A 23,450-nucleotide genomic window follows, 5' to 3' on the forward strand; every position below is an offset into this window, starting at 1 on the left:
AAAATCAAACAATTCAGAATTTAATTTTAGCATCTCAGAATGATAGGTTATATGTGATGAGTAGCGAAATGATACTTAAGATTTGGGGTTTGCGCCGGGCGGTGGTGGCAGAGGCAGGTGGATCACTGTGAGTTTGAGTCCAGCCTGGTCTACAAAGTGAGTCCACGACAGCCGTGTCTACACACAGAAGCCCCGTCTTGAAACACGAAAAAAAGAAAAAAGAAAAGAAAAAAGATTTGGGGCTTGCTATATGGCTGTTTGTTTGTATTGAGACAGACCATCTCTGGGACTCACATATCCACCAAGGTGAGTGTTGGGACAAAAAGTGTGTTCACCATTCCCAGATGGCAATTTTTTTCATTCATTGTGGATTATTTTTAAAAATAAGATTTATTGGGGTTGGAGAGATGGCTCAGCAGTTAAGAGTACAGTCTGTTCTTTCAGAGGCCCTGAAGTTCAATCCCTGGCGACCACATGGTGGCTCAGACATCTATGTGATCTGATGCCCCCTTCGGACAGAGTTCTCATACATAAAATAATAAATAGAAACACTCATTTATTGGTTTTCGTTAGTTTTATGTGTACTGTGCACAACATATGGGCCTGGTGCCTGCAGAGGAGCTGAGGATACGGATAGCTGTGGGCTGCTGTAAGGGTGCTGGGACTCAAACTCTCTTCTCTTCAAGAGCAACAAGTGCTCAGCCAACTCTCTAGCCCCAAGTTGTTTTAGAAGCAGAGTTTTTAATGTTTGTGTGTGTATGCATGTGTGTGGGTACATATGCGCATGCACAGAAGGTTATATGAAAGCTTCCTGCAGGAAGTGTTGTCCTTGGGAACGTAATTTACCACCTTGAAGACAGCATCTCTCGTGGTCTTAATTTCATCAAATTAGGCTGGACTGTCTAACCAGTTAGTTCCAGGGATCTTGCCGAACTTTGGTTACAAGAGCACACCATGACAACTGTCATTCCTGTGTGGGCTCTGGGCATTAAACTTAGGTTGTGCTTGCAAGGCAAGTGTTCTTACTGACTATGCCATTCCTACAACAGTGAAATGTTTTCTTAAAATAAGGTATTTTTTCCACTAAGTCAAAATGCAAAACCAGAGGAAAGGTGAAATACAACTCACGTTTGCACAGTTAGCTCAGTGTCAAATGTCAGCGTGGTTCCAGTGTTAACCAGAAACACATATAACTTCATGATGATCTTTCTGAAATCCTCACTCTCTGATGCAGCTCCTAAGCAGAAAAACAAAGGAAATAATTCAAGAATGAGTTCAAATACCTTCATCCCTATGTCAGAACAGTCTTACTATACAAAAATAAAGTGTGTGTTGATCTTAAAATAACTGAATTTGACAGTGCAGCCAGCTCATGTTTTGTTTTATTTTAAATGAGACCAGTGAAAAGCCTAACAGTTCTACACTGGACAGTAATCTTATTTATAGAAGATCAAGGCCCACCACTAGAAAATGCGCATAGTTTTTCTTGTTTTCTGTATTTTAAATTAAAGAGGGGTCTGGAGTTGAAGTTCAACAGAATAATTGATTTGCATGTGAAAGGCTCTAGGGTCGGGGTGGGGGTTACATATTGTAATCCTAGCACTGAGCAGGCTGAGGCAGGAAGATCACTTGGAGTCCAAAGCCAGTCTGGGCTACATATTAATCCAGGCCAGCCTAGGAAGCAGTGATTTTGACCCCAAAACAAATAAAAAAAACCTAATCCCCAAGGGCGCTGCTCCTCTTCCTTCCTATTATTTGAGGAAGTCAACAAAAAATACAATTAGCTCTTATTAGGCTGGGAAGGTAAAAGCACTTGCTGCTCAAGCAAGAGGATGAATTCAGATCCAAACCAGCCATATAAACAGCAGGGCAGGCCATGGGAAAGCGGGAAACCCAAATACTGTGAAATGAAGAGACAGGGCGTTCGCTGGGTTGATAGAATGACAGCCCAGCCCCAGGGTTGGGGACAGATCTTGTCTCAAGGAAACAGGTAGAAGAGTACATAATAGAGCAAGGTAGCTACCATTCTCCTGTGGCCTCCATGCCTGGATACAGGACCACACATACACACCACACACTGTGTGCGCACACACCCAAAGACAGAATGGCCACGATTTTCAAGTTGAAGAAATCTACCCGCCCTTAGTAACTTCTACTTGCTTGCTGCTTAATCTGTGTTCACCTCCATACTGAACTAGACTCCCGACTGGAACCATCTCTCAATCTCTCCTTTCCCACCCCTAAAAGCCAGCAGCCAGGAGCTGGACAGGTGGGTCAGTAGTTGTAAAACCTAGGTTCAATTCCCAGTGCGTACATGTGACTCACAACTAACTGGTTTAGTTCCAGAAGACTGAATGCTCTCTGCTGGCTCCTGAAAAGGCCGGGGACAGATATATATGCAAACACTAAGACACAGAAAATCAAAATAAACACATCCTTAAAAGCAAAAACAAAAGACCACCCTTTACAACTAACTATAAACTAGGGATCTCAAAATAAGAATATTTAAAGCTACTCTGCCATTAGCTTGTTCAGTTCAAAAAGTCATTTATGAAAATTTTATAATAAAAGATGAAGACTGGACTTTAAGATTTTCGTATTTTGCCAGGCGGTGGTGGTGCATGCCTTTAATCCCAGCACTTGGAAGGCAGAGGCAGGTGGATGGCTGTGAGTTCGAGGCCAGCCTGGTCTAAAACAAGTCCTGAAAAGCCAAGGCTACACAAAGAAACCCTGTCTCCAAATTTTTTTTCATTATTTTAATTTCTTAACAAGTAGGAGATAGAAATCCTATAGACAAATGAAAGTGATAAAACTAACCTCTCAGACTAGGTACCCTTATTTCCTTCCCTTCTAAGTCATAAAAAAGCCAAATAAAGGTTTTGAAGCTGTGTTATCAGTGAATCAAAAACATATATATGAAGGTTAAGTATGACTTACCAACAGGTACTATGAAGATCACTACTACTTTTCTTAAAAGAGTACAAGTGTCTTATATGTGCTTGCTTGATATTGGCAACTGAGTGGCATTACTGGTGAAACTCAGAAAACTGGAAAAAAGAAATTTCAAAGTCATTATAGAGAAATAATCTGGTGTCAAACAATATAAAGTTAATTGTTCTTTCTTTTTAAAACTGCCATCTATAAGCCAGGCGATGATGTGCATGCCTTTAATCCCAGCACTCAGAAGACAGAGGCTGGTAGATTTTGAGTTCGAGGCCAGCCTGGTCTACAGAGAGAAAGCCTGTCTCGAAAAACCAACCAACCAATCAAATAAAACCAAAACCAAAAAACCTTATCACCTATAGTAATGGTTCTCTATTATTCTCTTGGCTTTATATAGTGCTATATACTACAGTACTCCATTCTAATCCTCTATACAGTACCTTTCCCGTCTGCATAGTCACTGGACTGACAATACATGCAGACTTACAATGTTCCTAAAGACAAAATTATGATGCTCCTATAATGCATTAAGGACACCAAATGAACTTTCACAGCTGCTTTTTATGCAGCCATCTTTCACATCTCAAAATGTAATGACCAGACATGTATGGTGACTGGAAGAGGGAGGGCCAGGAGCTGTTCAACATCATCTTGGGCTACACTAAAGACAGAGTTAGAGTAACAGCGGTAAAATAAAGAACCGCCCAGGCTGCAGGGTCAGGCATAATAAAGTTTTTCTAAAAATGATTGTTCATTTGTGTTTGTGTATGTATGTGTACGTGCTTGTGCACGTGCATGTAGGGACCTACTACAGTCAAAGGCACTAGATCTCACTGGAGCTATAGCTGCAGGCAAGGCAGCTGTGAGCCGCACAGAATAGGTGCTGGGAACCAACTGTGCCTGAGTACTACATGCTGATTGACGATTGTCTCTCTATGCAGTCTCATTACTTTAGAAACTTAAACATATTATTTAACCATTTTAGCACCTAGAGTTGGCTAAATGGCTGGAGTTACAAAAGGTCACATGCTGCCAAGCCTGAAGGTAGATAGTGTTAAAGACTCCCTCAAATTGTCCCGTGACCTCCCACACATGAACCGGGACAGTGCACATACCCATATACACAAAATAAACAAGAGTAAGAAATTTAAGTGCCCTATAGCTCAATGAATTGAATTTTGACAACTACATGATTCCAAACAGACATTTTCCCCAGCTGATCATCCTACAAAATACAAGCCCTAGATATAATAATATATTTGTTGCTTCAAATAAAACATATTTATAGTAATTTCATACTCAGCAGAAGTAATTAATGCAGTACAACCACGTCACAGGCATGTTATGAGAATAGGAAAGAAAAAAATTAATGTAAAAGCTATGTGAGGCAGATAATAACACAGGTCTCCAGTGTCTGGGTGGGAGTGTCAGGACTCCCTGTGCAGAACAGAATGTGGACAAGTCCTGTGGCTGCAGATGTTGCGCTGCTGACTACCAACTCTCAACCCCAGCCCACGTTTTGAATCATCTATGAACGTCCTTCTGAAGCTCAACATGTCCAAGTAGCTCATAATACACATATCTTCAATCACTTCATTGGTTATGCTTTATACTCTATAGACATTATTACAATGTTGTTGTTGTTGTTGTTGTTGTTTTACCTCTATTGAAAGGGGGGCTTTTCTTTTCTTTTCGTTTGTTTTGTTTTGTTTTGAGACAGGGTTTCTCTGTTTAACCTTGGCTGTCTTGGAACTCACTCTGTAGACCAGGCTGGCCTGGAACTCAGAGATCCACCTGCCTCTGCCTCCCAAGTGCTGTGATTAAAGGCATGAGCCACTACGCCTGGCATAAAAGGGAGCTTTTCAAAGCAGAGACTTCAACTTGGCTCAGGCCAGCATAAACATGTTACTACATACCCAACTACTGCAGACAGAACAAAGCTAGAAAGGCTGAGCCAGCCTTAGAATACTTTGGACTTGTAACTGTTGGGCCTGGGAAAGCCTTTGGGGACGTTTGGAGTTGGATTTAATGCATTCTGCATTATGATACAGCCATGAGCACATGGGGCCAGAGAGTAGAATGTGGTAGCATCTAAATAAGCAATGGCCCACAGGTTCACATATCTGAACAACTGGCCCCTGATTGGTAGTATTATTTGGGGAGGTTACAGAACTTTTAGTAGGTGGAGACATGCTAGAGGACCTCCATCGCTGCAGGAGAACTTTAAGAATTTATAAGTCTGCTCCACTTCCAGGTTGCTCTTGAAAATATCATCTCAGCTCCTTGCTCTTGCATGCCTCACCGCCATAATAGACTCTTAGCCCTCTGGAACTATAAGCCAAAATAAACGCTTTCATCTATGCAGGCCTTTAATCCCAGCACTTGGGGATGCAGAGGCAGGCAGGTCTTGGTGAGTTCAAGGCCAGTCTGGTCTACAAAATCCAGGACAGCCAAGACTACACAGAGAAACCCTGTCTTGAAAATACAAACAAAGAAGATTCTGTAGCATCAAGAAGTCCAGCATGCCGGGTGTGGTGATGCACGCCTTTAATCCCAGCACTTGGGAGGCAGAGGCAGGAGGATCGCTGTTGAGTTTGAGGCCAGCCTGGTCTACAAAAGTGAGTCCAGGATAGCCAAGACTGTTACACAGAGAAACCATGTCTCAAAAAACCTAAAAAAAATAAAGATAAAAAAGAAGCCCATCGTGGGCCTGAAGAGATGGCTCAGAGGTTAAGAGCACTGACTGCTCTTCCAGCAGAGGTCTTGAGTTCAATTCCCAGCAAGCACATGGTGGCTCAAAACCATCTATGAGATGCCCTCTTCCGGTGGACAAGCACATATGCAGACAGAACTTTGTATACATAATAAATAGTTTTTTAAAAAATAAAATTTTTAAAAAAGTCCATCATTGATCTTAGAACCACTTCCTCTTCATTTATCATTTAACCATTTTTCATAGTATCACAAATGCTTCATAGTCAACAATAAAATACTAATACCTAACAAAGTATTCCTCTTTGAGACTATACTATATATTTACTATTAGCACTCGGGATTTCATCTCTCAGCATATACTCACTTGTTGTGTTTAGGATTACTTCAAAATACTAATTTCTTAAGTAAAACTGCTATATCAAAACACTCAATTTTTGTTGGTTGGTTTGATGTTGACAAATAGCATGTTGTGCAGCTCAAACAAGCCCTAAACTTGGCTCAAACTCCAAGTGCTAGGATTACAGGGACACACTACTATTCCTGACTCCAAACACTATTTCACAGCTACTAGATTATGTTGCTTTTACCAATCCATACTCCTCGGGCAGTATATCCCATTTACAACATTACCATAGCTTGCCAGTAATAATTCACTTCTTTATATTTACATGTCATCTTTGAGTGCCAAAAATGTTTTAACTTATTCACAGATTCCCTACTGTGGTGGTCTCAATAGGTATGGCCCCATAGACTCATGTGTTTAAATGCTTGGCCCACAGGTAACGGCACTATTGGGAGGTATGGCCTTGTTGGAGGGGGTGTGGTCTTATTGGAGAAAGTGTGCCACTGTGCGGGGTAGGCATTGAGGTTCCCTACACGCCCAGAGTGGCAGACAGTCTCCTTGTGCTACCTGCTGATTAAGATGTAGAACTCTTGGCTACCGCAGCAACATTATCTGCCTGTAAGCTGCCATGCTTCCTGCCATAATAGACTAACCCTCTGAACTGTAAGCCAGCCCCAATTAAATGTTCTCCTTTATAAGATTTGCCTTTGCCATGGTGTCTCTTCACAGCAATAAAATATCTCCTAAACATATCAGGCACTATATTAAACGGAGAGCAACAATGCAATGACCAAGACACACATGGCATCTAAACGACTATAAGCTGCAATCACTAGAAAAGAAAAAATATAAAACTCCACTGTATAGGGCCATCTCAATTAAAGATTAGGCAAGGCTACAGAAACACACACATACTTCATAATTTGTACACATAGAGGTGTAAGGCATTTGTTATTTAGCTCAATCCAAAAGCTTCCAAAGATATATTGAGAAGCAACCGTTGACCTACTCAGAGCCCAAACTTTCATCCATTGTTTGTATTTGTTGTTGTTTGAGATAGGGTTTCTCTGTAGACTTGCCTAGCCTTGAACTCACAGTGATCCATCTGCCTCTGCCGCCCAAGTACTGGGATTAAAGCACCTGGCTTCATCTATTGTTTTATAGCTGTAAGATTGTCAGCTTTGAGGAAGCTGGCTGGGGGTGGCTACTGTGAACTCCAAGCTTGGCAGCTTTTCTAAGAAGCTCCCTCTTGAATCTGCACCTCATTCTCTACATGCTAATTAACTGCAGCTAACAAAGTCCTGCCCAAGAACAACATAGAAACCATGCCCCATAATAAGGCTCCACCCGTATTTGTGGTCTAAAATTGACAGTGGGTGTATTTTTGTCACAAATGCTTTATTTATCCACACATCCAAGAATGTGGTACATAAGGTTAGCAATCACTGCTCTCACCAAGAAACTGTTAAGATCATTGTGCTAAATAGCTTTATATACATTGCCTCATTTATCACTAACATGTAAGACAGTGTTACTGTTGTTTCTATTTGCAAATGAATATTCAGAAGTTACTGGCCATAAGAGTTAAAAATAAGCAAATAAAAATTCCAGGTCTAAGAAAGTTGGCACTCACATACTTGCAATTCCAACACTGCAAGAACCTATGTTCAATATCTAGTACTATTTTAAATTTTTCTTTCAGAGAAAGGAAAACATGTTAACACATAAAAGCAAGGCAGCAAAAACAGCTTTACACACCCACTGTAGTGAAGAACTAACCTCATTTGAAAAGAGGTCTGATCGCTGGCCTCACCATCTATCAAATGATTGGGATTTCACACTTACCGGGCTTCAAATAACCACTGTCTTCTAAAGGAACTGATGACCTTCTGACACCATGCAGTACTACAGACTGAAGATGACGGTCAGAGAGAATCTCAGTCTGGATCCTTTCCAGATACTCTAATCACTGCTTACCCTCCGTTGTTTTTTTTGTTTTGATGTTTTGTTTTGTTTTGGGGCAGGGCAGGAAAGAATCTCAGGGCAGCAAGTAAATCTCAGCAGCTGCTTAGAAGAAGAGGAAGGAAAAGAAAAAAGCCATGCCATTTAAGGTAAGGGAGGGTGGAGGCCATAACAAGAGTTGGAAGCTTTGGAAAAGTTAGCTCCAAACTGCTAGGGAAAGCATGATTAAAACAGACAGAAAGAAGAAAAGGAAAAGTATGGTTTTCTGAGTGATTCGGAAAAGTGAGCAGGCAGACTTCTGAAGCTGCAGTGCCACGGCTCTGTAGGCAACAGCTTGGTTTTAATCTGCATCCTTTATTATAGCAAAAGTTGCAATTAGGTATAGTGTTTTCCTACGTGGTGGTGTTTATCAGGAGCTGGGAGTTTTGTCTATTGACCTAAAGCAAGGAAGGGCCTGAAAATAACCATGCTTTTGGTCAGTCTCCAGGGTAAAAGAAGTATTCAGAACATTTTCTAACTCTAGAGTTGGGTAACCTCACTGACCACTCAAATTGTGGTTTCTAAAAAGGCTATTAAAGTGGCTGAATTTAAAAGTCTAAATCATGAACACCAAAGAACCTCCTTATGGAGATGGCTTTAAATGTAGCAAAGACGACACTGGGCAAAATGTCCCCATTTCTACCATAGACAGAATTCTGCCTTTAAAAGGGCAAGCTTGGATGCAGGCAGATGCCAAGCTCTGCCAAGACAGGGTAAGCAAGTAGTTCCTGCCTCACAAATTTGTCTGTCAGATATACTAGGCCAGAAGGCTGAAGAAGATGCTCCAGCATAATAATAGAGAGTTTTGGGTGACTATTCAGGTAGAAAACTCTCTCATCTTCTCACTTGGAAAGCTATTAACCTACACTCTTGGCATATTCAGATAATCAAGTTTATTCCTTCTCAGGTTTCTGAAGGAGTTGAAGACCAGGTAGCTTCGTTTTACAATGAAGCTTAGTTGTTTAGGGGTTAAGATGTTTTTAGGTCTAGATAGATGTTTTAAGTTGATAAGGACAAGATATGATGGAGATTGATTTACAGTCTGAATTTTAGATGCACCAGGATAGGAAAGATGTTTTCTGCAAGGCTGTCAAACACAAATAGCCAAAACACTAAGAATGTAACATTTATATAATTCCTGATTGTGTCATGGTTTTTCTTGCTATGGGCAGTTTATTGTATATGTTTAATAGTGTAAATGTGTATGTAAAAATATAAATTTTTTAAAAAGAAACGTAATTGAAAATTTTCTTTGATTTTCTTCTTTGAAATATAAAGTATCACGCCTGTGAAACCTCTTAAAGACCCCCCCCAAAAGGTCTAAATCACATATCCCAATCACGTATGCTTAGAACATCTTAATGTGCCATGGGCCAAGAAAAACGATTGAGGCCATGCCATAAAGGCAAAGAAACCATTATAATGGCTTTCATTAGTACAGTTTAATCATCAAAAAAATTAATATTACAAGAAACTGAATAACCTCAAAGCCATAAAAAGCCATGTGTCTATAATAATACCTTTAAAAACAAAAACAAAACCTGGTGTACCTCTCCATCCCCAACTAGTGAGGTAGCTAACGAGGGTAAAAAGCACCTGCCACTGCTGAGCTTAGCAACCTGAGGTCAACCCCCAGGATTCAAGCTGTGGAAAGAACTGGCTCCACCAAGTTGTCCTCTGACTCCCACAGACATATGCTGTGTGTCCTCTGATCGTACACAAAACAAATGTAATTTTAAAGTTAAAATAAATACAACACCTCATTGAATGCATTTAAGAACTCATAAAAACTGGAGGAAGAAAAATTAAGCTCTTGCCTTTCTTACATGAAATGCACTTCAAGATAACCCACTAGCTGATAACACACGGAAGACTTACACTGAAGAACACCAACAATGGTGCAGAGGAAATACAAGGATAGTCATTTTGCAATAAAGTAGCTGAGCTACACAGCAACAGACCATTTTTGTTTGTTGCTTTGTTTTTCAAGACAAGGTTTCTCTGTGTAGCCTTGGCTGCCCTAGACTCACTTTGTAGACCAGGCTGGCCTTGAACTTACAGCCATCCATCTGCCTCTGCCTCCAAGTACTGGGATTAAAGGCGTGCGCCACCATGCCTAGTTTAAAAATATTTTATCATTAATAATAAACCTGGGGTATCTCATTCTTTTCCTGTAAATACTGAGGAAACATAAGATAGTTTTTGGTAGGCCTAACAATGCTGTTAAAGAACACAAGCACAGCTCGGTGTGATCACTCTCACCTATAATCTCAGCACTAGGAAGACTGAAGCAGGACAGGAATCTTGGTTTCTTGCCAATCCCCAATAAATAATAAATCATTGATGGGTAGAGAAAATATTGAGAAGGTGAGTGTTTATAGAGAGAAAACTGCAAAAATGACAAATATCTTTTAAGGGTTGAGTTAGCAACAGTCACAGCCAGTTTCTATTGAAACTGCTTTTGATGTTTATAATTCATGCTTATGGTGCTTATAATTTTTTTTTTTTTTTTTTTTTTTTTGGAGACAGGGTCTGACCTTGATTTTGTGATCTCTCCCTGTCCCCTAATCTGAGGAATGCTGGGATTACAGACATGTACCGCTATGTCTGTTACCTCCCTGGTTATAATATGCCCTTAGTAGGCATAGAAACAACTGACTGATCTTTCAAATCCCTCTACCACTATTTCTACTATTTCTAACAGCAAAGTATTCTGATTTCCAGCTAGCTTCTCAAAAGAAGACACCACTTCCTTGCAGTGCCAAAAAAGAAAAGGAAGGCAAATACTTAGCTAAAGCAAGATGAGAACGGACGGAAGCTACTGAGATGCAGTGTGGGTATATTAGCATTATGGCCACGTTTTTGTTTCATTTCTGGAGAAAATTTTTTAAAGCCTGCAACATAAAAGCAAAGCTTACAAAAAGTTCTTAAGTTCCTGCTCCTATCTACAGGACAAAAATGATATAGGTAGAAATTTCCGTCAATAAATTACCCTTTTGTCTGTTTATTTGTTTTTTGATAGGGCCAAAGGAATGATTTATCTCAAAAAGCAAACTCATGTTCAAAAAGCCTCCTGAAAAGAACTGGGTCTACCATGATACTTATACAACCTGGCACAGTGTCTGTATATTAGGCATATATATTAAATATGTACTCCATAACACCCCCATGACCCCACCCCGGTTTTCATGATGGACAAAACTAATTCTTTCCCACACTTATTGGCCACCTTTACTTATGTGATATACAAACATTCTAAAAGCCTCCAAACAGGCATGGTGGTACATACCCTTATTCCCAACAGAGTCGGATGGGTTTCCGTGTGAGTTTGAGGACTACAGCCTGGTCTACAAAGTGAGTTCCAGGCTTAGCTAGGGCTACACAGCAAGACATAGTAAACACATTTCAATTCTTTAAGACTGACTTTATGGCCAGGTGTGTCCTGCACACCTTTAATCCCAGCAGATTGCTGTCAGTTCCAGGCCAGCCTGGTCTACAAAGCATGTCTAGGACAGCCAAGGCTACACAAAAAAACCCTGTCTCAAACAAAACAAAACAAACAAAAATAAAGCTCAATCTATGAACATAAGCAGAAATACAAATAATATCTAGTAATGCCTAACACAAAGGGATTATGAATTACTTGTATCCAAGGCAGAATATAAGCAATAAATATAATTTACTAAAAACAAGGGGTAAACTGGACCAGGTCGTACATGCCTGTAATCCCAGCACTCAGGGAGGCAGAGGCAGGTGGATCTCTGTAAGTTCTACAAAGCGAGTTCAGGACAGCCAAAGCTACATAGAGAAACCCTATCTCAAACAAAACAAACAAACTAAAAACCAAAAAATATTTGGTAATAGTTGAACTAATAATCTCACCTTCCTATAAGCACATTATATATAAATCACACTTCCACTGTGCATCTGTGCATCAATACCTAAGCAATGTAAGAGGCAATAAGACTTTCTTGTTTTCCTGTAGTATCCAGCTTTCTAGTATTTTTTAAAAATCAGACACAAAGAATGAAAGGTTTGTTTTGACTGATTGGTGCCTACCTACAAGGTAAAGTATGTATATCCTCAGGCAAGCTGTAGGGAAGCAGACAAAACTGGGACTACCTGATTGAAAGATGTACCATCTTTAGCTTTTAAAAAGTGTGGGGGAGGCAAGCTCAGTGTCAGTAACACTGAGGGACTTACTTGGGAGTACAAGCACTCTGTCACTGACAGATCAAGACTACCCAGCTTCTGTCACAGACATTATCTCCCATGACAGGACCTCTTTCTAAGGCTGCCATTTCCACAGACCACCTCTGGTTTGGGGCAGCTTCTTTCATAGCCAATATATTTTCAGACATGCGCATTAAATAAGAAACTGTGCCGGGTGTGATGGCACATGCTTTTAATCCTAGCACTCAGGAGGCAGAGGCAGGTGCCTCTGTTGAGTTCGAGGCCAGCCTGGTCTACAAAGCAAGACCAAGAGAGCCAAGGCTACAAAGAGAAATCCTGTCTCAAAAAAGCCAAAAAGTCAAGTATCACTAGAGGTGGTTCAGCAGTTTGTAGTGTGCTGGCTGCTCTTTAGAGGACCTACATTTGATTCCCAGCATCCACACTGAGGCTCTTAACAATCGGAAATCCCAGTTCTAGGAGATTAGATGTACGTGCTCTCTCTGTCTCTCTCTCTTCCTGCCTCCAATGGCACCAGACAGGTGCACAGACATACATTCAAGTAAAATACCCCTACACATTGAAACAAACAAACAAAAACAACAACAAAAACACTTTTGAACTAAGTAACCCAGTACATATGTAATTTAAAGTCTTGGCTTATTAGCAAGCTAGCCAGTTTTTCCAAATGCCTTTTTGCAAAAGTCAAGAGGTACACGACTCATCCAATATTCTAAAAACTGCTATACAGTCAGACTATGCATAAAAACCAAGGTTCTTATGTAGTCATTCAATGAATTAAAAAAAAATCTTATTTGTAGCACCAACTTCTATATTCTTTTGTTTGTTTATTTTGAGGAAGGGTTTTGATTTGTTTTGCTTTTGTTTTTCAAGACAGAGTCTCTCTGTGTTAGTCTTGGCTGTCCTGGACTCACTTTGTAGAACACGTTAACCTTGAACTCACAGCTATGCATCTGCCTCTGCCTCCAGCGTGCTGGGATTAAAAGTGTGCACCACCACACTAGGCTACATATTATCTTTTAAAATCTCATCTAAGAAAGTGACTATGGCTGGAAGCACCTTTAATCCCAGCAGTTGGAAGGCAGATGCAGGTCAATCTTTGTGATTTCAGAGGCTACACAGAGAAACATTGCCTTGAAAAAACAAAAATATGAAATAAGTAAATAAAATGACTAAATACCAAGAATCTAGGACAACCTGGGCTGTAACACAGAGAAACCCTGTCTGGAAAAACAACAACAACAATCACAAAAATAAAAAGTAGCAGACAAGAATCCACGACACAGAGTCCACACAAAGCTGTTGCGTGCCTTTAATCCCGGCGCGCAGGACGCTGGTTGCTTTGAGCTGGAGGCCAGCCTGATCCACAAAGCTAGTCCAGGACATCCAGGGCTACAGAGAAAACTTGTCTCAGGAAAACCACAAAGAAGGCACGATTAAAACAATAGCAATTCTCTGCCTCCTGCTTGTGGACAAGTATGTAAGTTCGATGCCATGCTTGCTTACCTGCTGCAAAGCTCTCTTTACAGCCATGGGCTCACCATCTCAAACTGTGAGCCACGATCAAGTCTTTCTTCTATTAACATATATACAATCAAGTCCAAGTAAAAACTGAGTTTATCTTCACTGAGCACATGATCAAAACTTAAGTTTACAGAACTAACTACTAAACAATTCTAATTCTAGGCTGGCAAGATGGCTCAGAAGGTAAAGGTAGCTGCAGTCTCCTATAGTAAGTGGCTCAGCAATTGACCCGGACCCACATGGCAAGAGTACTATCCTCTGACCTTAACACACTGCACTCCAACACATACAAACACAGTGAACAAACTAAAAATGAGCAGTCCCAATGGTATAAGCTGATAAGAGCGACTTTTCTCTGTGTAGCCCTGGCTGTCCTGGGCTCACTTTGTAGACCAGGCTGGCCTTGAACTCAGTGATTCGCCTGCCTCCATCTCCCAAGTGCTGGGATTAAAGGTGTGGGCCACCACTGCTCAGTTCTTCTCCCTTTCCTTTCCCCTTTTGTCAGAAAAGAGTCTTTTTTAGTCCCATGGCCTGAAACTTCCTAGATAGCAGGCTGGCTTCGAACTCCTGGTCTTCCTGTCCAAACTGCTCACCATACCTGGCTCTACCTGTAGATTTCTGACAGGAATATAAATTATTGGAACTCTTAAGGAAACAATCTGCAATGTATATTAAAAATGCACAAACTGCCTGGCAGTGGTAGTACACGCCTGTAATCCCATCACTCGGGAGGCAGAGGCAGGAGGGTCTCTGTGAGTTCAAGGCCAGCCTGGTCTACAAAGTGAATCCAGGACAGCCAAGGCTACACAGACAAACACTGTCTTGGGGGCGGGAGGGCTGTCTGTTTTTAGATAATATCATGCTGGGCTCACATCTTTAATCCTAGGCAGAGGCAGGAAGAGCTCTGTGAGTCCATGACAGGCAGGGCTACACAGAGAAACCCTGTTTTGAAAATCCATAAAAAACAGTTAAGTAACTCAGAGTAGCTGGGCATGCTTTTAATCCAAGCACTTGGGAGGCAGAAGCAGGCAGATCGTTGTGAGTTCGAGGCCAGCCTGGTCTATAAAGCAAGTCCAGGACAGCCAAGGCTATACTGAGACCCTGTCTCGAAAAACCAAACCAACAAAACAAATAACTCAGACTAACCTCAAACTCAATTCCACTCCCCTGACTCCACCTCCTTCCTAAGGCATGCGCTTAATACCACCACACCTGAGGGTGGGGGGCAGGGGTTGGGAAGCTGCCTGTTTGTTTTGAGACAGGGTCTCTATGTAGCCCTAGCTGTCCTGAAACTTGGTGTGTAGACCATATGTATCTCTGTTCTACCTTCATTGTCCTAAATGGCCACTCTTATTTATTCCTCTAATTGTTAGGTTCAGGGAGACTAAGAAAAGGTGACTCAGAAAGCCTATATTCAAGCCCTCCCTACTATGTGACCTTGACTGGCTTCATTTACCAATTTTCTTTCATTTGATAAAATAAAACATCTATTTTCCAAGATGGTTCTAAAGCTAGGCATGGTGATATACCCTGTAATCCCAGCACTCAGGGAGGCTGAGGCAATCAGATCTCTGAGTTTGCAACCAGCCTGGTCTACAAAGTGAGTCCAGGACAGCCAAGGTTACACAAAGAAACCCTGTCTCAAGAGAGGAAAAAACAAAACAACAACAAAAATACACTAAGTTCTTTTTTGTTGCTGTTGTTTGTTTTTTGTTTTGTTTTTCGAGACAGGGTTTCTCTTTCTCTGTGTAGCCTTGACTGTCCTTTAAAAAAAAAAAGATTTATTTATTTATTTATTATTTACACAGTAGTCTGCCTGCATGTGAGCCAGCAGACCAGGAGAGGGCACCAGATCTTACTCTAGATGGTTATGAGCCACCAGGTGGAAATTGAACTCAGGACCTCTGGAAGAACAGACAGTGCTGTTAACCTCTGAGCCATCTCTCCATCCCCACCAAGTTAGTTCTAAGGAGTTAAAGAATAAAATCTCCGTGTATATGGTAAAATTATACAAACTCTTCCACATGTGTATGAAAACAACATCAGTTAATGTTAAGTACCAAATTCAGACCTGTCCCCAATTCAAAAATAGTACTGGCTTGTGCAAAATATTTCCAACTACAAATCTTACTGTTAAACATGTCTGAAGAGGAATTGTAATGCAGAAACATGACTACTCTGGCCTTTAATCCCAGGAGACAGCATCAAGCAGATCTGAGTTCAAGGCCATCCAGGTGTAGAGAAATTTTCAGGGGGGGGGGGGGAGCTGAAGTCCGGGTGTGGTGGACCACACCTTTAATCCTAGCACTAAGGAGACAGAGAGACATGCAGGTCTCTGAATTCTGTCCTGCAGTTTGGTTGAGAGTAAACTGAGAGGCAGTGGGTGGAACTCAGAGGTGGTTTTTACCTTTTACCAGAGAGCTTCAGAGCGAGATTGTAAAGAGAACAAGCTAGATAAGGGTGAAGACACAACGAACCAGAGAATGAGAAACACCTGCAAGATTAGAGCAGTTAGTTTGAGGCCAAGCAGAGCAATTCAGTGAGAAACTGAGAGAGCCAAATTGAATCAGTCACCTTAGAAAGAAGTTTTTGAGCCAGAAGAGCTAAGTTGAACCAGGCAGCCAGAGTTTAGAAAGAACTTGAAATGGTGAGCTTATTCAGCATTAAGTCTCAGAGGCTAGAAACATTCTGTGCCTACTAGATAATACTGTATGGAGCTAGAAGCTTCCAGGACTAGACCTAGGTTAGCAGATGGAGGTAGTAAACCTCAGAGACAATTAAACCAGGGAAATAAAAGTTACTTTTACACATTTCTAAATTTTTTTTCCTGATTAAGGAATAGCTCTACTGCTCACCAGTAAGGTGTGGTGGGGCATGTAAAGACTTCTAGCACTTGGACACAGGAGAAAGCCTGGCCCTCACAACGTGCCTGACTCCAAAAGGGCTTGGTAGTATAAAGAGCTTGCCCATTATGGGTTTACTCCCCAGGACAGGGTGGAAGCCAGGGTGGTAATGAATATCTCAGTAATCACAACACTTGGGCAGTTGGAGGCAGGATGATCATAACTTCAAGGCTACGCTCACCTACACAGTGAGTTAAGACCAGGCTGAGCTCTATGAGACCCTGTCTAAAACAAACAAAAAAATAAAACTACACATAAACTGCTGAGCTACACACCCATACCCAGACAAAAAGGTCTATATTTACTTTGATGCTTCTCCTGTAAATCTTTCCCCTCACTTTATTGTATGCAAAACCATTACTCCCCTGGTTTCCAAACTCATTTCCATCTAAACTCTGTCCATCTTTTTTCCTTTAGAATGTAACTCCTAATCTTCCATGGCATAACCTTTAGAGTATGCAAATTCTTTTAGCTTTCTATTTCACTCCACAACTTCAATTCCAGGGTATCTAATGCCACATAAAATAATCTAAAATAATAAAAATGTTTAAAAAATGATCTCATTATACTTATATGGAATATATGGGTGATATGCTTGATTTCCATATAAATAAAATAACCAGAAATCATCTCAGAAAAAAATGTTTTTCTTTGTCAGATGTGGCGGTACACATCTGCATACCTTTTAATCACAGCACTGAGAAGGCACAAGTAGTAAAATTCCAGAGTTGGAGGCCAGCCTGGTTCCCCATAGCAAGTTCCAGGCCAGCCAGAACTACTCTGTGAGCACCTGTTACAAGATTAATTTATTTTAATCCCAGCACTAGGTAGGCAGAGGCAGGTGGATTTCTGTGACTTCGTGGCCAGCCTGGTCTACAAAGTAAGTCCAGTACACCAGAGCTACATGGAGAAACCCTTTCTCAAAAAAACAAACAAACAAACAAACAACAACAACAAAAAAAAACTAAAACTAAAAAACAGCCAGGCATGGTGGCACATGCCTTTAATCCCAGCACTTGAGAGGCAGAGGCAGGAGGATCACTCAGTAAGAGGCCAGGCTGGTCTACAAAGTGAGTCCAGGACAGCCAAGTATACACAGAGAAATCCTATCTCAAAGGGGGGGGGAGGAGAAGGAGAAAAAAAAGGAGAAGGAGAAGAAGAAGGAAGAGGAGGAGGAGGAGGAGGAGGAAAGAAAGAAAGAAACAAACAAACAAAAAAATCAAGATTAATTTATTAACTGTCTAGTCAACTTTTCAACGGTGGTAATTCAAAATTTCTTCTTGAAAATAACCACTGTGGTGATAAGGTGATAAGGCCCATCAGTCTAGCCTTACCATCAACTTTCTAAAACACTAAAACCTCAGAATTACTTTCTTACATGGAGGAATTAAAGTGAAAAACCCAAATTAGAAACTTCCATTTCCAAAACTAAACATTCATTAGAATCCCAATACTGGGGGGCTAGGGAAGCTAAATAAACCAAGAATGGTACTAGGTGCTAGGAATATAAATACTTTCAAATTGCTTTCAAGTTTAATAGAGCACGAGAAAGCAAACTAAAGGCCTCAGGGAGAAAGCACTTTGAAATAATTTTGTCACATTTCTAATTCTGCAAAATGCAATCCTTAGCAATTCTACCACTTTGGTGATCACTGGTTGCTGCATCAATGAAAATAACATCCACCACAAAGGCCATATAGGTGTCAGACTCTGCAAATTGGAGGTACCCCATAACACCACTATTTATCTGCCAAGGGAAAAAAGAAAAAGAATAGGACACACATCTTCACCACATTCCACAAAAGAAAGCCTTTTTCATAAAGGTTCATAGTCTAAGTGTGGTACCTTCTCTGACACCAGACAAGCATGCTCATATAAGCGACAAATGGAGATAACAAGAAAAACCTGTGATCAAACCAGAACAGAAGTACTTTTAAACCATAAAAACGGAATTCAGGAGTGTATTCGTGCAATTTATTCCTTGAACATACAGAAGGTACATACACATATATAATAAATTGGTTTTATGAAGATGAAGAATCCTAGACCAACCAGGGATACATAGTTAAGAATGTCTGTGTCTTGCCCGGTGTGCGTTTAATCCCAGCGCTCAGGAGGCAGGGGCAGGTGGATCGCTTTGAGTTCAAGACCAGCCTGGTTGACAAAGTGAGCCCAGGAGAGTCTATGCTAACAGAGAGACTCTGTCTTGAAACCACCCCCCTCCCCCCAAAAAAGTGTCTGTGTCTTGTCTCTCTCTCTCTCCTCTCTATATCATATACAATAAACAAATAAATAAATAAAGTGAGCATGAGTGCAGATACTTAAAGAGAAAGATGGTGCTGGATCCCCTAGAACTAGAGTTACTAGTGATTGTGAGCAACCTAATGTGAGTGCTAGTACTAAATTGGGGTCCTCTGGAAAAACAAGTGTTGGTATATTTCCTGCCACAAACTTTTAAAGATTACATTCGCTTGTTTTATGAGTGCATTTGCCATAGTCCAGTGAAAGTCACAGAAGTAATGATACTCAGTTCTTCCCACCAGATATGCTAGTGTGTACTTAGCCTGGACTGTATAATACAGAGATCATTTCATATCAAGACATTCAACATATTATTCATTCTGCTGTCCTAATTCATCCAAACTACATAAAATCTATGACTTAAGGAAAAAATTCTAGCTGCATATTTTATTTTAAGAAAGAAAGCAAATTATCTGTATAATATTGAATTAGCTTTTACTCCATTAAACCAAGACTATAAACATAGGGCACTATCAAAAACAGCATGCTCAAATGGCATTTGCAATCAAAGTCACCAAAGGCCATGGAAAAAACAGTACTGTACTGAATTATAGTCTTGATACATATTCTGTGGGCAAATACTGATCAATTTTTTGTATGGACAGTGAAGGAAAAACTGATGTGTACAGTCTCAAACTGGTAACAAGATGAACATAATCACTGTTACTTTCATGTTTTCGTAATTATAATCCAGTAATATTCGAAACAGCAAAATCATGCATGAATATGTAAATGTAACTTTTATTAATTGTCACCTTGGAGGATTTCTGCCTGTCTGCTAACCTAGGCCTAGCCCTGGAAGCTTCAAGCCTCCATACAATCTAATCTAGGCCTAGAATGTTTCCAGCTTCTGAGACTTACTGCTAAATAAGCTCACCTTTTCTAGCTCTTTCTGAACTCTTGCTGGCTGGTTGAACTCAGCTGTTTTGGCTCAAGTTCCTCACCAAGCTGAGTGATTCAAACTGGCTTCTCTCAGCTTCTGACTTGATTACTCAGCTTGGCCTCATCCTAGCTTTGGCAGTGTTCTAATATTCTGGGTCCTTCTCATTCACTGGCTGGTTCTCTCTTCAGTCTCCCATTTCTGTGCTGTTCCCATGAGAATTGGGCATATCTTTTTTGTTTGTTTTTCAATACAGGATTTCTCTGTGTAGTCCTGGCTGTCCTGGACTTACTTTGTAGACCAGGCAGGCCTCGAACTCAGAGACCCACCTGCCTCTGCCTCCCAAGCGCTGGGATTACAGACTTGTGCCACCATATCCAGTACAAGCAAAAGTTGGGCATATTTTATACTAACAAATCTTTCTCTGATTTGCCACTTTGTCTGCCTCTCAATTAGACATCACTTTTGTTTGTTTTCCAAGACAGGGTTTCTCTGTGTTAGCCTTGGCTGTCCTGGACTCATTTTGTAGACCACGCTGACCTTGAACTCACAGTATCCACCTGCCTCTGCTTCCTGAGTGCGGGCATTAAAAGTATGCGCCACCACGCCCAGCCGGCCCTAGACAACACTTTCAAACATGGGTGCTTCCTTCCACAAACTATCTTTACTTTCATTGTTTGGGATTAAAGGTGTGTACCACCATGCCTGGACCTAAGCTTTTTTTTTACCTGAAGCTTGCTCTATACCAGGCTGGCCTTTAACGCAGAGATCTGCTGACTTCTGTGGCACCTCTGCCCAACACTGTCTGCATTCCAGCGGATCACACAGACCTAGACAGTCTTTGGATGTGATTTCTTGTCAGAACAGCCATGTTCTGAATTAAAATTCCTCTACAGGTGCAAAAAAAAAAGGTGTCATTTTATAATCTTCACGGCACTTATTAAAACAGAGAAAGCTGAAACTGCACATAAGAGGCTGCTCGTGAGCATTCAAGTTCTGCATACACTTGTAGAAACTCACTAGAATCTTAATTTTACAGAAGGGTGTGAAAGAAAAACTAATGCTCTTAGGATCCTGGACAATAAGCAAAGCAGACTTCCTAGGTCTACAATGCAGAGAGAATATTAGAGAAATGTGCTAAGTAATGTACATATATATGTTTTTCGAGACTGGGTTTCTCTGTGTAGCCTTGGCCGTCCTGGACTTGACCTCACAGCGATCTGCCTGCCTCTGCCTCCCGAGTGCTGGGATTAAAGTCGTGTGCCACCACCACCCAGCTCAGTAACCTTTTTCAAGGAATGCCTTCAATCAAAGTCTTTTTCATAATTTCCATTTCTTCTCCCCCTCAGGCCTCCAAAAAGGTCCTCTGATCAAGTTGCCATACGTCCTGGGTGTTTGCTCAAGTCAGTAAGAGACACCTTACCTGAAGTTTCAAACGTACCCTCAAATACACACACACACTTCGCAACCTTTCTTCCTTGCCTTGCCTAAACACCCATTTGGTTCTTGTTTTTTCTTCTGAAAGATCAACTTGAGTTTGTTTGCTGCTGAATATTTACCAAAACTTATCACTAATGAATATTTACCAAAGCTTATCAAAACTCTGAGATGTGTTAGTTATAACAGCTCCAGCAAAAAGAAACCAAGAGCCGTCGTAGGCCAACCTAGGCTTACACAAACCTTGCTTACTAATACAGTAATAGAAACACTTTTTTCCTCAGGCCTAAAAGTGGCTCAGGGATATAGCACTTTGTAGAACACTCTGGAAACTCTGGGTTTTTATTCCTAGCAGTACAAATAAGGCAAGAAACAAACAAACAATGAAGGTTGGTTCTCATACCTTTTGACCTTTGGCTTTTATGGATTTAAGTGTAAAGTAGATCTGCTATGTATTCTAACCCTGATGTTTGTCATAAAGAGTCAAAAACAAAACAAAAAAACTCTTCTCTTTAGGCAGAATGCTTCATTGTCTTCTTTGATTTCCAGCAACAACATAGAATCAGGCCCATAATACCTCACAATTTAATTCAAAACAAATTAAGCTACTTTTAAAATGTGACCTAAGTCCACTAACCAACTACATTAATAGATTTATCAGTGCAAACACTACAGTATGTGCCCATACACCCATGGCTTAACTATCTAGATACCATCTTTATTGCTTTTCTTTTTAAGACCATGTTTCCCAAAGCCACCTTAACTCCCTATGTAACGTAAATAGCCTAAAGCTATCCTCCTGTCTCAGCTTCCAGGAATGCTGAGATAAATATAGCAACTAGATTCTAACCCTAAATTCTAGTCAAAGTTTAAAACACAGATGTAAACGCCCCCCCCAAGACAAAATTTTAAACGGAAACCGAAGATTCATGCCATATTTTGTAATAACACTAAATAAAATAATAGCAGCATTAAAGACAAACTAATGATGCTTGATTAAGCACATATGCCAGTCCATTTTTAGGCTGCTTCTAAACTCCTAGTTTTGCAAACCGTCAAATAAGTAAGTCTGATCAGCCTAAAATCCGTAACAGAAAATGGTTAACTAAAATGGGCAATTTTTAATGCTTATAACAAACAGACTTGACAACATCCCCACCCAACTGAACGTCTTGCAGTGACTTTATCAATAAGTGAGTGCACAAGTGTTCCGCGGCACCAAGCCTATACCAGTTCATGAAACGATCACACTTTAAAGACTCATGACGGAAAGGACAGGATTACGAAACCATATAAACAGTCACCATAGCACATCCACAACTCTGCAGAGAACCCATAGACGCTACGTTCGGAAGCTGTCATTTTTACCAACTTTTGGAACCCGTATACTCCCCCACCTCAAAACCATCTGTGGGGCAGGAGGAGGCTGAGTCATCCCGAGGAGTAACTTTACACCGATGCTCGCACTCTGGGGTCGGGACAAAGGCATCACCTCTAGGTTCCTCCCCTCTGTACACTCTGTTCGGCCGGGGGCCCAAATCCTCTCGGGTTTCCCGAGCCCGACGCACCACTGCGCCGAGACCTGGCGGCGGAGGCCGCGCTTCAGGCCTCCTGTGGGCACCTGTGCCCCGCCGCTCCCGCGAGCCTGTCAGCGGCCGGCGAGCCTCGCCGTCCCCCGTAGGGCTGGCGTGGCGACCCCGCGAGCCGGTGCTGACCGACGCTCTCGCGACCCCGTCAGGTGTGTGTCTTACCGGCCGGCGCCGAGCTCGCCGCCAGACCGGGGGGGGGGGGGGGGGCAGGGGCGGCACTTACCCGGCAGCGCCTCCTCCGCCCGCGGCAGCAGCAACACAGCCGGCGGCCCTCCGCACCATCTTCTGCCGCCGCCCTGGCCTCGGCGGCGGCTACCAACCGCCCCTGCGGCGCCGCCAACCGACACAGCCGTCGGCGCCCGGCCGCCGAGCGCCCGGCGCGGCCCGGAGGTCCGGAGGGGATGAGAGTGGGACGCAGCCGCCGCTCAGGCCCCTCGGCTCCGCGCCGGTACCCGAGTCCCCGGGCAGAGGCACTGGGACCCTAGGGCAGCCGGAGCTTGGCAGGGCTGGGTCGCGGCTGCCGTGAGGTTTGTTATTGTCGACTCGGCCCTTCCGCCGCAGAGCACGCCGGGAAAGAGCCAGCCGGGGGAGGGGCGCTCTGGGAGGCGCGGCCAGGCTTCTGC

The 23,450-nt window shown here is 41.9% G+C and overlaps 2 protein-coding genes across 4 annotated transcripts in view; one reads left to right on the top strand and one right to left on the bottom strand.

Moving 5' to 3' along the window:
* RB1CC1 (RB1 inducible coiled-coil 1) overlaps window positions 1-23,397 on the bottom strand; it is a 64,356-nt gene extending 40,959 nt beyond the window's left edge. For both annotated transcript variants that reach the window (XM_084784725.1, XM_084784724.1), the window contains exons 1-3: window positions 23,051-23,397; window positions 2,938-3,047; window positions 1,129-1,237 (exon numbers count right to left, since the gene is read on the bottom strand). In XM_084784725.1, coding sequence (XP_084640851.1) covers window positions 1,129-1,199 — 71 coding nt within the window. In that variant the 5' untranslated portion in view covers window positions 1,200-1,237; window positions 2,938-3,047; window positions 23,051-23,397. The remainder of the gene's footprint in view (window positions 1-1,128; window positions 1,238-2,937; window positions 3,048-23,050) is intronic.
* LOC311599131 (uncharacterized protein) overlaps window positions 3,080-23,450 on the top strand; it is a 54,668-nt gene continuing 34,297 nt past the window's right edge. For both annotated transcript variants that reach the window (XM_084784773.1, XM_084784774.1), the window contains exon 1: window positions 3,080-22,976. In XM_084784773.1, the coding sequence (XP_084640899.1) occupies window positions 22,696-22,976 (281 nt within the window). In that variant the 5' untranslated portion in view covers window positions 3,080-22,695. The remainder of the gene's footprint in view (window positions 22,977-23,450) is intronic.

This window comes from Acomys minous, assembly GCF_964271855.1.
Source record: "Acomys minous genome assembly, chromosome: 1".
In the NCBI taxonomy this organism is placed as follows: Eukaryota; Metazoa; Chordata; class Mammalia; order Rodentia; family Muridae; genus Acomys; species Acomys minous.